Raw genomic sequence first — 13708 nt, 5'->3', positions numbered from 1 at the left:
ACAAAAATTGATAAGGGAAGCAAAAGGACACAAATCAAACTCTATGGCCAGCAGAGTTAAGGATTATAAGAAGTTTTTAGGCATATTAAAGAACAAAAGGAAGCCTACCAATGGTACTGGTCCATTACTAGATGGAAATGGCAGAAATGGCAATAATAATACAGAAAAGGCAAACGTGTTCAATAAATATTCATGTTCTGTATTTGGGGAAAGCCAGATGAGGTAGCCATATCATATAATGATGAAATACTTTCCATTTCACCAGTAATTAAGGAAGATGTTAAATAGCAACTACTAAAGCGAAACATTTTTAAAATCAGCAGGTCCAGAGAACTTGCATTCAAGAGTTTTAAAAGAGCTGGCCAAGAACTTCTCAGGCTGTTATTGTTGGTTTTCAATAAGTTTTAGAACACTGGAGAGTTTCCAGAGGACTGGAAAAAAGTTAACATGCCAATATGTTAAAAGTATAAACAGGACGACCTGGTTAATTATTGACTTGTTAGCCTGACATCAATACTGGGCAAAATAATGGAATGGCTGATATGGACTGAATTGATAAAGAATTAAAGGAGGGTAAAGGCTATATGTTTTGTTGATAAGATGACAGTGTTGGTGAAATATACTGAGACTTCTGTAAGACTTACCACATTACATTTATATTAAGAATCTAGAACAATACAAAATCAACATGACACACATTAAATTGATTAAAAATGGCTGATGGATAGGTCTCAAAATGTAATTGTAAATGGGGAATAATCAAGTGGGTGTATTTCTAGTGGAGTCCTGCAGGAGTTGGTTCTTGACATTATCCTAATTAATATTTTTAATAATGTCCTTAAAGAAAATGTAAAATCATTACTGATAAAGTTTACAGATTACACAAATATTAGGGAGTGGTAAATAATACAGAGGACAGGTCACTAATACCGATAGATCTGGATCACTTGGTAAGCTGGGCACAAGCAAACAATATGTATTTTAATACAGCCAAACATAAAGTTATACATCAAGGAACAAAGAATGTAGGCCATACTTACAGTTGACTCTGAAAGGGAGTTGGGGCTCAAGGTGGATAATCTGCTGAACATGAGTTCCCTCCCAGTGCAATGCTGTGGCCTAATGGGCTAATGCAATCCTTGGATGAATAAACAAGGAAATATCAAGTAGGAGTAAGGAGGGTTATATTACCTATGTGTTTGGCAATGTTTCAACCGCTACTAGAAATAACAAAAGCCTCCAGCAGATGGAGAGTGGCTGCAAAGTGGGCTCTTTAACCCCCAATGCTGTTTACTTAAATGCTGCATGGGGGCCCAAGATTTGGCCTACAATGTTAAATGTTAAAACAACCTCTCAAGCTTATCAGTTCAAACCAACACACTTTTGGCTGCTGAATTGTCCAGTTTACCCTGTTGTCAATCTTCCTGCCAAATGACTCTTCTTGAAAAGCACCACAACCCCAAATTCCTTGCTGGTGGTAGGCAGTGAATGAATTAATTAATTTCATATTTAATTCTTCTAACAAACCTGCAATGCTTGCAATCTCTTCTGAACCAGTAGCCTCTCCTAGACAAGAAACCCAAAACATTCCATTCACTAGATTGGACCTGGCATTTTCATCCTTGTTAACTGTAAGATGCAGCAGAAAGTGGATATTACCACTTCTTGTGTCTGTAATTAGCTGAAGTGGTGAAAGGCCATTTTTATTTTTCCTGTGGGATGTGGTTAACTTGACCTTACTCCTCCTAGCTATTTTCTTGTTCAACTCTCCCCAATCTTGTTTCTCTCTGCCGGGGGCTCAAATGTTGGATGTAGGGAAGCAATAACCAAAAATAAGAGAGACCCCATTCTTCAGGGAGGAAGAACTGGCTGAATCCCTCTCAAGGGACAAATCCAGCCTGTTAGTCTACAACAGAATCTGGCTCAGAGACACTGGAAGAGACTATTCTTTACCGCCAAAATGTTTTTCACAGCTTGAGGGGGCAGGACTGAGTGGTTCTACTTAGCTGCAGCTTTCAAAGACAGCAGGAATCAGAGGACGATACCAATGATGGGATGAATCACCCCTTTAATCTTGCCAATAAGGGACTTCTTCTCCACAAGCCAGACACAGACAAAACTCTCACTTCAGCGAAGTTTTAATGCATCAACTGCTGCAGTGAAAGCCTACATCATGGCAGCTACTACTTATAGGCATAGGCAGCTGTTGAAACTATTCTGTGGAGGACTTCCCTCTGCACTCACCCTGTAGTGGCAGCTCCTATCCCATGGGGCCAGGCATCAGTATGCGTCCCTTTCCCCGGGTCTTCCCTTCTCCCCCATCCTCTCAGGATCTCTACTCTTCCCCCAAGATTTGGCCCCACCCAAGAGACTCTCATCTTGATTGCCAGTGTGGGGACTTTATTATCTGCTCTGTGCCAGCCCCGTCTCCTCCTTGGTGGAACCCCCTGAGATCTCACCTCAGAAAGGTGTCTTCCATTCACCTGCTGGGACTCCCTGGACACAATAGCTCCCCTTCCCGTATTCCACTCCATACATGGCTACTGATCCTCCCTGCCTGGTGGATCTGCCACAGCTGCCACTTTTCAAAATTCAACCTTCCCAGGAAGCGTCGCTCAGGAGCCAGCACCCACTCCCATGACTGAGGTATCTAGCGCCATCTGTGGGGAATCTGGCACAAAGATGGCACCCTCCCCGCACCAATGCCCCATCCTGCTCCCTTCCTGGCACTGCTGGACATGGGGCTTTCACCTGCTGAGCTGGGAAGGTGCATGTGGAAGGATGGCTCAGAAAATGACAAGGCAGAGATAGATATGGTGGGGGTCAGGGATGAGCCCCCTCTGGACCCAGCCTCCTACTGCCTATGCTTATAGGACTGTAGTTGCCTGGGAAAACAAGTTACACAGTTCTTTGAAGGACAAGTGTATCAAGTGATTTCTCCAAAAAAAAAAAAAAAATCTCCCTGGCCTCCTTTTTCATTGTGGATGCCTCTTTTGACATGCATCTGATGAAGTGGGTATTCACCCACAAAAGCTTATGCTTCAATACTTCTGTTAGTCTATAAAGTGCCACAGTGCAACTCTTTGTTGCTTTTTACAGATCCAGACTAACACAGCTACCCCTCTGATCTTTTGACAAAGATTTTCAAAGAATATCAGGGTTGGAAGGGACCTCAAGTCCAACCCCCTGCTCAAAGCAAGGCCAATCTCCAGACAGATTTTTACCCCAGTTCCCTAAATGGCCCCCTCAACGATTGCGCTCACAATCTAGGTTTAGCAGGCCAATGCCCAAACCACTGAGCTATCCCTCCTGCTTTCTTTTAAACTTTCCACGTAACAATTGCCTATCTGCTAAGGTTGACTGTACTACAATCTACCACACATATGTCACTACCACACATTTAAAGTAATCTGTGGTAGTACTTTGTTATAATTAAAACAAATGAAAAATTATGCATTGATTTTTAAGTTACATTTCTCATGGTTAATTCCTTTATGTAATAGCCTTTCAATTTTATTTTTAGAATGTCAGTTGCCATGGTGAAAGCAAATTCCCTCATTGCTGTTTCTCCCTCCCCGCCCCTCCCACTGCTTAGACGCTAATACTGTAAGCTTCAGACACAGAGCCTAATTATGTTCTGTAATAACTTTATCATATTCATTTGATGGTTTGTAGTTTGAAGTTAATTTGCAAATAATGTTATTGGCTCCAATATATTCTTCTTATAGTTTAGGGCCATTTAAAGGAGTAAAATTATTGAAAAGCATGTTGTCTTTTTAATTTCAGTTTTTAACCCATGCATTATGACCTTGTTTAGAAGACACTGACCCAGCTTTTGAGCGAAGTAATCAGTATGCTAAAAAGTAAAAACATATATGGCTTTGTATATAAAACCCACGAATTTGCAGATTCATTTTCAAACATGATAATCTCATTGTACGTGACAGGCCAAATTCGGCCAACTGCTGAGTAAAGTGGGAGCACTTCCCATGTTTATTTCTGGGCTAGCAGCGGATTATAAAATGACGATTATTACTAGTATAGATTGGGAGTAAACTGATAAAAAAACTAAATGTAAGTCACAAAGTAATTAGGAGGAGGGATAGCTCAGTGGTTTGAGCATTAGCCTCCTAAACTCTAGGTTGTGAGTTCAATCCTTGAAGGAGCTCCTTAGGAATCTGGGGCAAAATCAGTACTTGGTCCTGCTAGTGAAGGCGGGGGCTGGACTCGATGACCTTTCAAGGTTCCTTCCTGTTCTAGGAGATAGGATATCTCCATTTATTTATAACTTGCACTAATTTGCCATTTAGCATTAAGTGGGTATGGAAAGTGGAACCAAATCTGCTGTTTTACCTCCTCTTTGCATCACCGTAATTCCAATGTCAATAGAGTTACCTCAGATTTACATCAGTGTAAATGGGGAACTGAATTTAGTCCTCATTGAATAACTTACATCACCATTTATGCCACTTCTGGATTGATTTGGCCTGACATCTCCAGGACAGTTGTATGCAGGGGCTCAATCAAACCTGTTTGGAACATGATCCAAAGGTCATCCCTAGCAGTGTAGTCAAAGAGATAGTCAGCTTCCTCCCCAGCATTGTGCTTCCTTAGTCCCTGAACCTCCAGAGAGAGTGAGCACTGAAGGCCAGACATCCACCCTCAGGGGCAGGGAGAGGGGTAGGGATCAGGAGATCAGATCTTCCCTGCACCTTGTGATGCAGGATATCCTTGCAGGAGTTTAATACAGCCTTTCATTTTTCACAGCTATTATCATTTGTCATATTTATACCCTTGAAACGCTGATTCTGAAAATGTACTTTGAAAAACTAGCCCTTCTTCTGTATACTATATGAACAGGGTAAAAGATCTCTCTCTCTCTCTCTCTCTCTCTCCTCATTTTTTTCCATGACACATGCCAAAAACATAAAATCATACATTTTACTTCTTTGTGGCACTGCTGTAATCAATATAGGGCTGCAAAAGTACAGACAGCAGTTAAACCACTCATCTGCAGTATGAGGAATAAAACTCAGGACTTTAACTCCTACGAGACAGGCCCCTCTTACTGTAGCTAAAGGAGAACTAGCACTAGCTGTTAGCAACATTAGGACTTCTATCTTTTCTTCAGATGATTCGCTAGAGAGCAACGATCACAAACACTTGTGCAGGCTGGACAGAGAGGCACTGACGCACATACATCTAGCCAGAGCTTTGCACTGTCTGGCTTGATGCACTTCACATAAGAATGGTAAAATTCCAGTTAAAGTTTTATACAATCAGGTCCATGTAAGTTTAAGGCAAGATCATTGCACTGTGCCCGTGTCTTACAGAATAAAAAGGTCCTCAAGACCGGCTTGGGAGACTTTTTGTTTTTACTTGGACTGTGAGATATAATTTGAATGTGAGTCTATGGGTCTGATTCTTCATTCACATACACCTGTGTAACTCCACTGACATAAATGGAGCTATTCACCAGCTATTACACACAGTAAGAGGAGAATCAGTACACATCAGCTTCTAAGAGTAAGAGTATTAGATATAGGCTCCAACATAACTAAGATGTGTTATCATTCATATTTTTCCATAATAGTGAATATTTTTCCTTTTGTTTTAATATTCCATGCTTATATAACAAGAGTAACTTTCATTATGGCAACCATCTTTTCAATGTTGTAAACGTTCAACACAAAGGAAAATTTTAAATTAGAAAAAAATGATACACAGATTTTTTTAAAAATCTATAGTTTCTTGGTAATGCTACTTGTAGGAGGTATAAGAGAAAGCACTAGAGCTATTAAATGAATCATAATTTATTACACATATCTAAATGTAGATGCACAGTTAAGCACCTAATTACATGAAAAATGCAACTGTACATTTAAATAGGTATTAATTGCCAGGTTCGCCTGTTTGGTTCTATGCTCTCACTTAGGTACACAATGATTTTTATGTTGTTCAGCACCACCATGCATTCAAGTGCATGTCAGTATGGTTGTATGTGTCATTAGCATCAGTAGGTTACAGGAGCAATTGAAATATGCAGGCCCATTGTTTTACAAATATAGTCCACACATTTAATTGAGATGACCATATAATGACTGTGCTGTGCCACTGCAAGTTTTTGTTTTGATGAGTTGAGAAAGACTCTCTCTGTCAACCTGGTACGTGCTTCTAAGTTTTGGATTTAATCTCTCATGGATGAGTTCTCAACTACCTGTCTATTGTAGCTATATTCTTTGTGTTCTTTTTCCTATTTCATTGACACTTACTGTATGCCATTAGAGAGCAAAAATACAGTTAGGTGTTCTATTCTTAGTGCTGGTCCATTTGCTTTGTTGATTATAATCCTGACTGTCAAAGAAGTGAAATGGCACCACTCTTCAGTACCTGCTTCCACAGTACTAGCTTTCACATTGTTCTTTGTTTCCTTGACAGGTAGAAACTGTTTCTGTTTCTCCTCATGAATACTGTATGTGTGCCACTGAGCAGCTCATGGTGACAGCTAAAATTCAGCAAGAGTCACCAAAGGACATTTTTCAAATGTGTTTCTTTGCCCTGTCTTCAAGTAGAACAGGTTAATAAGAATAAGGGCTACTTGCATTGTTCTGTGGAGAATGAGATCTTCATTGTTTGAATAACTTTATGTTCTTGTTAAGTTTGGAGAGATATCAGAAAAATGTGGTTTTCATTTTTTTCTAATCCAATTTAACAGTTTGGTCTGTAAAATATTGTTAAAATGGAAGTTGCTTTCTTGGGTTAAAAATAACTTGTTTTACACATTAATCTGTATTACTGTAAATTGCAGAGAGTGAGAAGTGTTCAGAAGAGAAGGGCACCACAGGATACCTGTGCCAAACTGCGGTGGGAAATGGGGAACAAGCATCGGGGAAAGGGGAAATTTAAGAAAGTGGGTGAAAAGTACATGGTTAGTTTTCAAGAAATTGAAAGCTTGATTCATTATTTTAAATAGGGATTAGCAGATGTGCAATTTCAATATCCAGTCCTCTGAAGTACTGAGCACTAGAACTGGTCAAACAATTTCCAGGGGAACGCTTTTCCAATGGAAGATTCTGATCCCACAGAATAGAAATGTTCCGTGTGAACGTGTCGATTCTGTCAAAACTTTTAATGGACACCTGGCACCCCCGATGCCCCAACTCCTGTGGCAGCTGCCTCTCAGGGCTGCCCAACTGCCCAGGAAGCCAGAACCCTTGAGAATTGAACAGCACAGGGAGGCAGCTGCCTGGGGATTCATTGCAGCTGGAAGTAAGCTGACAATTTCCATTTTGGTTCACCCAAAAGGGAATTTTTTAGAATGTTCCTTCCAGTGAAAAAAAATCAGTTTTTTGCTAGTTCTTCCCAATTTGGAATGAAATGTTTATCCAAAGAATCCAAATTTTCTGTGGGAAGGAAATACCATTTTCCAGGCAGTTCAACTGAGCACCTTCAAGTTCTACTAAACTTGACACCCCATAGAGACAGACACGTCCTCGAAAGTCAATTGAACTTAGGCTCCTAAGTCCCTGATGTCACTTCTGAAAAAGGTATTTAGTTATCTAGAGCACTTAGGCCTTGCAATGCTGAGTAGAGCAATGCCCAAATGCCTTTAAAAATCTGGACCCAAACGTGACCACTGTAGTGACGTCTGTCCAAGAATGCAGAGAGGGTGGAATGATAGCTCTGAAAGGTGTGAATTGCCCCATTTTTCTTTATGGGGTGTTTATTCATATGCCCAGTTACAATAATTTAAATATCAACATTGTTAACTAATTCATTTCTGTTCAAAGCAGGTAAGAAAGGAAAGGAAAGATCATATTATGAGAATGTGCACAACCTACTGTGAGGGCTGGCTGGCGTCCACTGAAAAAATACATCCTGTTAGAAAATGTGTTAATCAACTAACACAGGGATCGGCAACCTTTGTCACGTGGCCCGTCAGGGAAATCCGCTGGCAGGCCGGGATGGTTTGTTTACCTCCAGCGTCCACAGGTTTGGCCGATTGCAGCTCCCACTGGCTGAGGTTCGCTATTCGAGGCCAATGGGGGCTGCGGGAAGTGGCGCAGGCTGAGGGATGTGCTGGCCGCCGAACATGTTAGCTGCTCATGGATAAACCATGGGGGGTTTTTTTGAAACATTTGGTGGGGCTTGATTTGTGGGTGGAGGTTGGAGGAGAGCTACTATATTTTCCCCACCTTATGTTAGATGTCTCCAGGTAGAGCTTTTATATATATTCTTCCAAACTATCTTTCTTAGCATGTGAGCAAATGCTCAGTCTTGAGAAGACATGTTATGTGTTGTTAGTTTTAGGCAGGAGAGGTTCTGGGTTGAGGGAACCATGTAAGAAACATAAGAGTCTTACTGGGTCTCGGACTAGTGTAAATTCTTAAGGAAGAGTTGCTGCCTGCTGGATGAGCTTTCTGAGGAAAAATAGGATTTCCTGCATGCTGTTTGTGACCATCCCCATTCCAGAACTCATAGAGATGTGTAATTAAAACAATATCCAGACTCTATGTCACTGATGTCTCCTCCAGTGGAAAATTGAGCTGCAAGGCTCAGGCATTTGTTATTGCTCAGGAAAGGGGAAACTATATCAGACAGATTATTACTAATACAAATTTTTTGCTATAAAACTAGATTTAATTGCCATATACTCAGTTTTTAGCCTTGACGCTCTGAAGGGAAAGACCAGGGCTGGCTCCAGCGTTTTTGCCTCTCCAAGCGGGGGGAAGGGAGGGGAAAGCCGCGATCGGCAGCACTTCGGCGGCAGCTACTGCCACCGCTTCATTCTTCGGCAGCAGGTCCTTCCCTCCGAGAGGGACTGAAGGACCCGCCGCCGAATTCCCGCCGAAGAGCCGGACGTGCCGCCCCTTTCCATAGGCCACCCCAAGCACCTGCTTGCTGCGCTGGTGCCTGGAGCCGGCCCTGGGAAAGACTAACATGGTTACTTTGCTGACAGGTTTCAAGTAAGACTAATGCCACCTGGCTTTCCCTTTGTCCATTTTTTTGTAAGGAGAGGGGCTAACTGTTTTTAAAGGTTTTATATATGATCTATCATTGAACAATACATAATAATTATTATTTTACAAACCGTAGATGGGATCCTGGCATTCAGCACCTTTTTACTTTAGATTAGCCCTTCATATGAAAGGGATAAATATTGTTATGGGCTTCCTCCTCCCCAATAGCTTGGTTAACTGAGTGTGGTTTAGAGAAAGCAGGGGGAATACGATTGAACCAAAATGTTCTTTTAGAGGGTTGTGCCACATATTGCCAGCTACGGGGAGGCAGACACTGCTGTGCAAGGACCGTGACAGCATTAAAGTGTGTTGGATATTTTAGACCAGTGTTTCTCAATGATCAGTCCGTGCACTGGCACCAGTCTCTGAGCTTTCCCTGACACAGTTTAGGAAGGTATCAAGCCAGTCCCTGGTATCAAAAAGGTTGAGAAACTCTGTTTTAGACAATATGGTGTTGCAGTCTCCATTCACTTACCCTGATGCTACAATATTAAGTCTGAAACTCCTAGTGGTGGCCCTCAAATATAGCTCTGAGTACTTTCCACAGAACACTTAGGGCTTTTGAATGAAAGCCACATTCATTCTAGGTATAACTTAATTAAAGACCTCCAAGGATGGATTTGGCACAGTGGGTTTAGAAGACAGTTATCCCTGATTCCATGACCAGTGCTTCTGATACTACTTGGTAAGCCAGCTCTGTTACCTCTCCTGGCAGTGGGATGTCAGCAGCTACCATGAATTCCATAGTTATACTTTTGTCATTAGAGCATCATGATGTGACAGCCCCATCTCCATTCCTCAAATCCTATAGTGTCATTAAGTGACCCCTACACAGTTACTGCATTCCACTTCTTCCTTAACCCAACTGATCCTCGGGCATAAATATAAGGAGAGACAAGGGATACCTCCTCCCAACTTTAAGCCTTGGCAGACGACAACATGTAATCCACCAACTTTTGGCGGGCTGTAGAGAAGAAGGAGGGGAATCATCAGAGCGGAGGATGAAGACAGTCTGAGGCTGCTTTCAGCAGCAGTGCTCAGGCCTGTATCCCTTGGCGCTCTACCTGCTGCTAAGAGACAGACAGACAGACAGACAGGGGAGTGAAAGTGTGATATAGGTTCAGAGGCACATGGGGATTTGAGGGTAGAGAGGGGGCTTGCTGGAGACAATGAAGGAGTTGTGGGAAGTAGAAGAACTGGGTGATGTCACATGGAGAAGTCTGGGTGGGGAAGGAAAATTGGGGCATTTAAAAACAGGGTGAAACTTGCCATTATGTTTTCCTGGAGGCAGCCAGGGAGAAAGTAACTTGTATTTGAATCTTTTTCCGATCAGTGACGGGAGGTGGTCTTGCAGTCTCTGTCCTCCCCAACCTTTGGTTCAGATATACTCCACTGCCAGTTGAACTTGACAGTTGTTGGCAACCAGTAAAATCTGTGTATGGTGCGCTGCAACTACAGTAATAGAACCCATCAGTCAAAGCCTTATCACCTATTATTTAGATGGGCTACTTGGCTTCATATCAGAGCTACTTGTAAATGGGCACTGCAGCCTATGAGTCTTAAAGATTTTAATTAGTTCTAAGCTAGACAATCATCATATTCCCTAAGAACGCAGTCATCAATTTTCTTGTGCTGAGTGCTTCTTTCTTTTTTCCCCCTACAGTATCACCTGTGCAAAACTTCGTAATTAAAATATTAACATTGGGGAACTAAAGAATTCAAAGAACCTATATAATATGGCTTCATTATACATTGCTCAGCATTAATTCTCTGAAATCTAGGCATATCAGGTACACAGAAATGTGAATTTGTTCATAAGAGATTTAAAATGCCTGATTAAATAGTTTGGCCACCCCTTTTCTCCCTTCAATTACAAGTGGGATTTTAAATACTACACATGCATGCACACACCCCTATTCACACGAGTATACAGCCCCGCACAAATATCTCTATGCCATATATTATATTATATACAAACACACGTGAGTTTATACAAGTAGATTTATACATATTATGGATTTAATCCTGATCTGTTTGAAGGCAATGGCAAAACTTCCACTGAATTCAACTGGGCTAGGATTTCACTCTGCATGTGTGTGCATAATGTTCATATATAATGTACATCCATCCATAAGTGGATGTGCATGTGTGTGTATCTGCATCTAATGTAAGCCTGTATGAGACCAGCCATAAATAGTTTTGTTATTTTGTCACATTAGATGAAAATAATATTTTGAATCTTCACTTGAGACACTATTTTAAACACATTTTTATTATCTCCTGTTGCACATTGCCTTCAGCAGGAGCACAGGAATGTAGTAAGAAGAAATGCATTTGCTCTGTACATATTTAATCCTTTCCTTTTACTCCTTTCACACAGCGACTGAAAGATTTAAAACAAAGGGAATTTGCTCGAAATGTGGCTTCAAAGTCATGGAAAGATGAGAAGAAACAGGAAAAAGCACTCAAGCGGCTCCACCAGCTTGCTGAATTACGGAAGCAGTCTGAATGGCAAGTATTTAAAATTTATGTTACGTTTTAACACTCTCTTTCCTCATTCCCAGAAGAAATCTCTAACTTTTATTCCTGCTTTCTATAATGTACAGAGATCACATCTACTGTAACCCATTTTTAGTTATCATGGACTCCAAATGTTCCTGTTCTGAAAACCATAAAATTGAAAGTCCTTCAATTAATTAATTGGCATCTGAAGGTTTTGTGTTTTTCTCCCCTGTAGCCTGTTAATCTAATCTCCTCTGAATTGAGTGATTTGAAGATGATTTTACAAGATCAGCATTTTATCTTATTAAAATTGACCTGAATAGGCTAGTATAACTCTTAGTAGTTTGTAGAGAGTGAAAGGAAAAGGCTAAACAGACCTTAATGACTCTGTATTGAGTCTGCAAATCCTTTCATTACTTTTAGTAGATTTAGGCTATTCAGGTAGTTTCTCTCTAGAGTAAATGACAGTATCATTGTGTGAATGAAAAACAGATGTAATTAGCTCAGTTAAATTTACCCAGTATTGTAGTTAAACTGATGATAATAATAGAGGTACAGTACAATGTTTATACTAATAAACCTTTATCTTTGACAAATCTCTTTTTTGTTTAATGACACTTACATACACTAAATGCTTCAACAGAGTAGGTTGTTACCAGACCTTCAACTGATGTTAATCTGTGACCATAATGGGTTAATTAAACTGTCATTCTTATGTTAAAAACAAACCAAGTTTTCAGTACAGTGGAAATAATAACATTCATGGTGTACTATACAATGATTTCAGGCCAATTCAATCTTTTGGGGGTAAAAGGTTGAAGTTGTCACTTAGCACTCTGCATTAGGGCTGACTGGAAAAAATTAATTCTGTTTCATGAAAAATTTCAAGGTTTCAGAATCTGTTTTCTGTTTGATGGAGAACAAAAATGAGACCCTTTGAAATTCCTCGTGAAAAAACATGAGTGCAAGAGCCCACAGTAACCAATATTCCAGTAGGTAGGGCACTCACATGAGATATAGAAGATGCAGATTTCAGATCCCTGCTCTGAACCAGGCTATGGCATCAGTCTCTCTCTCTTTCTTTGGCCCATAAATATTCAATGATTTATACAAAGCGGAGCAGCTCCAACAGGAGAGTTTTAGGGTACATCTACATGTTGAGCGGGAGCTGTAATTTGCAGTTTGAGGAGACACACCCACTCTAGTTCTGATCAAACTGGAGTGTTAAAAATAGAATGTAGCTCCAGTGGCATGAGCACTGGGGTGAGGGGTCTAGTTGCCCAAGTACGTACCTCGTGTCTCAGACGGGATAGTACGCTAGGCAGCCTGCCCTTCCCACTGCTTGAGCCACTGCAGCGACACTTCTATTTTTAACATGCTAGCTCAATCAAAGCTAGAGCGTGTATGTCACCTCAAGCTGGAAATGACACCTCCCCGCAATGCATAGACGTAGAGTGAGAGAGATTGACTCCATAGTCTGGTGGTTAGGGCATTCACGTGGGATATGAGAGAACCAGCTTCAAGACCCTGCTCCAAATCAGGCTTCAATGAATGAGCATTTTCCATCAAAAAATATTTTGTTGAAAAAATTCCTGACCTGCTCTACTAAGAATGACTGCAGTAGAATAGTCTTCAGGTAAAGTTGGGTTTTCATACAACTTAATTAAATGAAATACACTTCCCTGTGAAAAGGCTCTTTATGCCCTTCTACATCAGAGGGATAAATTGTGTGCTGTCCCCAGACAGACTGATAAGATAGGGAGATAATGCCAACATTGGGCTGGGAAGGAACCAATACATTGGCTTTTAGAAAGATCCTGCTACCCCTAACTCCTGATAGGGGGAAAAGAAAGGTAGTAGTTGCTATTTCTATCCACAGTGGCTGGAATAATGGGTGCAGAGAGCGGTAGGACAGTGCTGCATTGCTGCCCCCATGTTAGGTGTCCTATTGCCAGCTCTCAATTGATCTGGGGAAAGGGTAGCCATAAACAGAGGTCCTGCTGTCACCAGAGTCACAACTAGCGCTTTGAAATGTATTGCAAGTTTCACAAAAGCTGAGCTCCCTACGTAGGGTTACCATATGTTGTGCCTCCAAATGGAGGACACTCCATGGGGCCCCGGCCCCGCCCCCGGCCCCGCCCCCGGCCCCGCCCACGCCCCTGCCCCAACTCCGCCCACTCCCCAAA

General features: G+C 41.3%; 1 protein-coding gene across 1 annotated transcript in view; it reads left to right on the top strand.

Moving 5' to 3' along the window:
- ZNF804B (zinc finger protein 804B) overlaps window positions 1–13708 on the top strand; it is a 358107-nt gene that overhangs the window by 338858 nt on the left and 5541 nt on the right. Inside the window, exon 3 of the mRNA XM_026649347.2 lies at window positions 11401–11531. Coding sequence (XP_026505132.1) covers window positions 11401–11531 — 131 coding nt within the window. The remainder of the gene's footprint in view (window positions 1–11400; window positions 11532–13708) is intronic.

This window comes from Terrapene carolina, unplaced genomic scaffold, assembly GCF_002925995.2.
Source record: "Terrapene carolina triunguis isolate 2854851 unplaced genomic scaffold, T_m_triunguis-2.0 Scaffold84, whole genome shotgun sequence".
Classification (NCBI taxonomy): Eukaryota; Metazoa; Chordata; order Testudines; family Emydidae; genus Terrapene; species Terrapene triunguis.
Note: the sequence above shows the minus strand (reverse complement) of the source record. Positions and strands in the feature narration are given on the sequence as shown.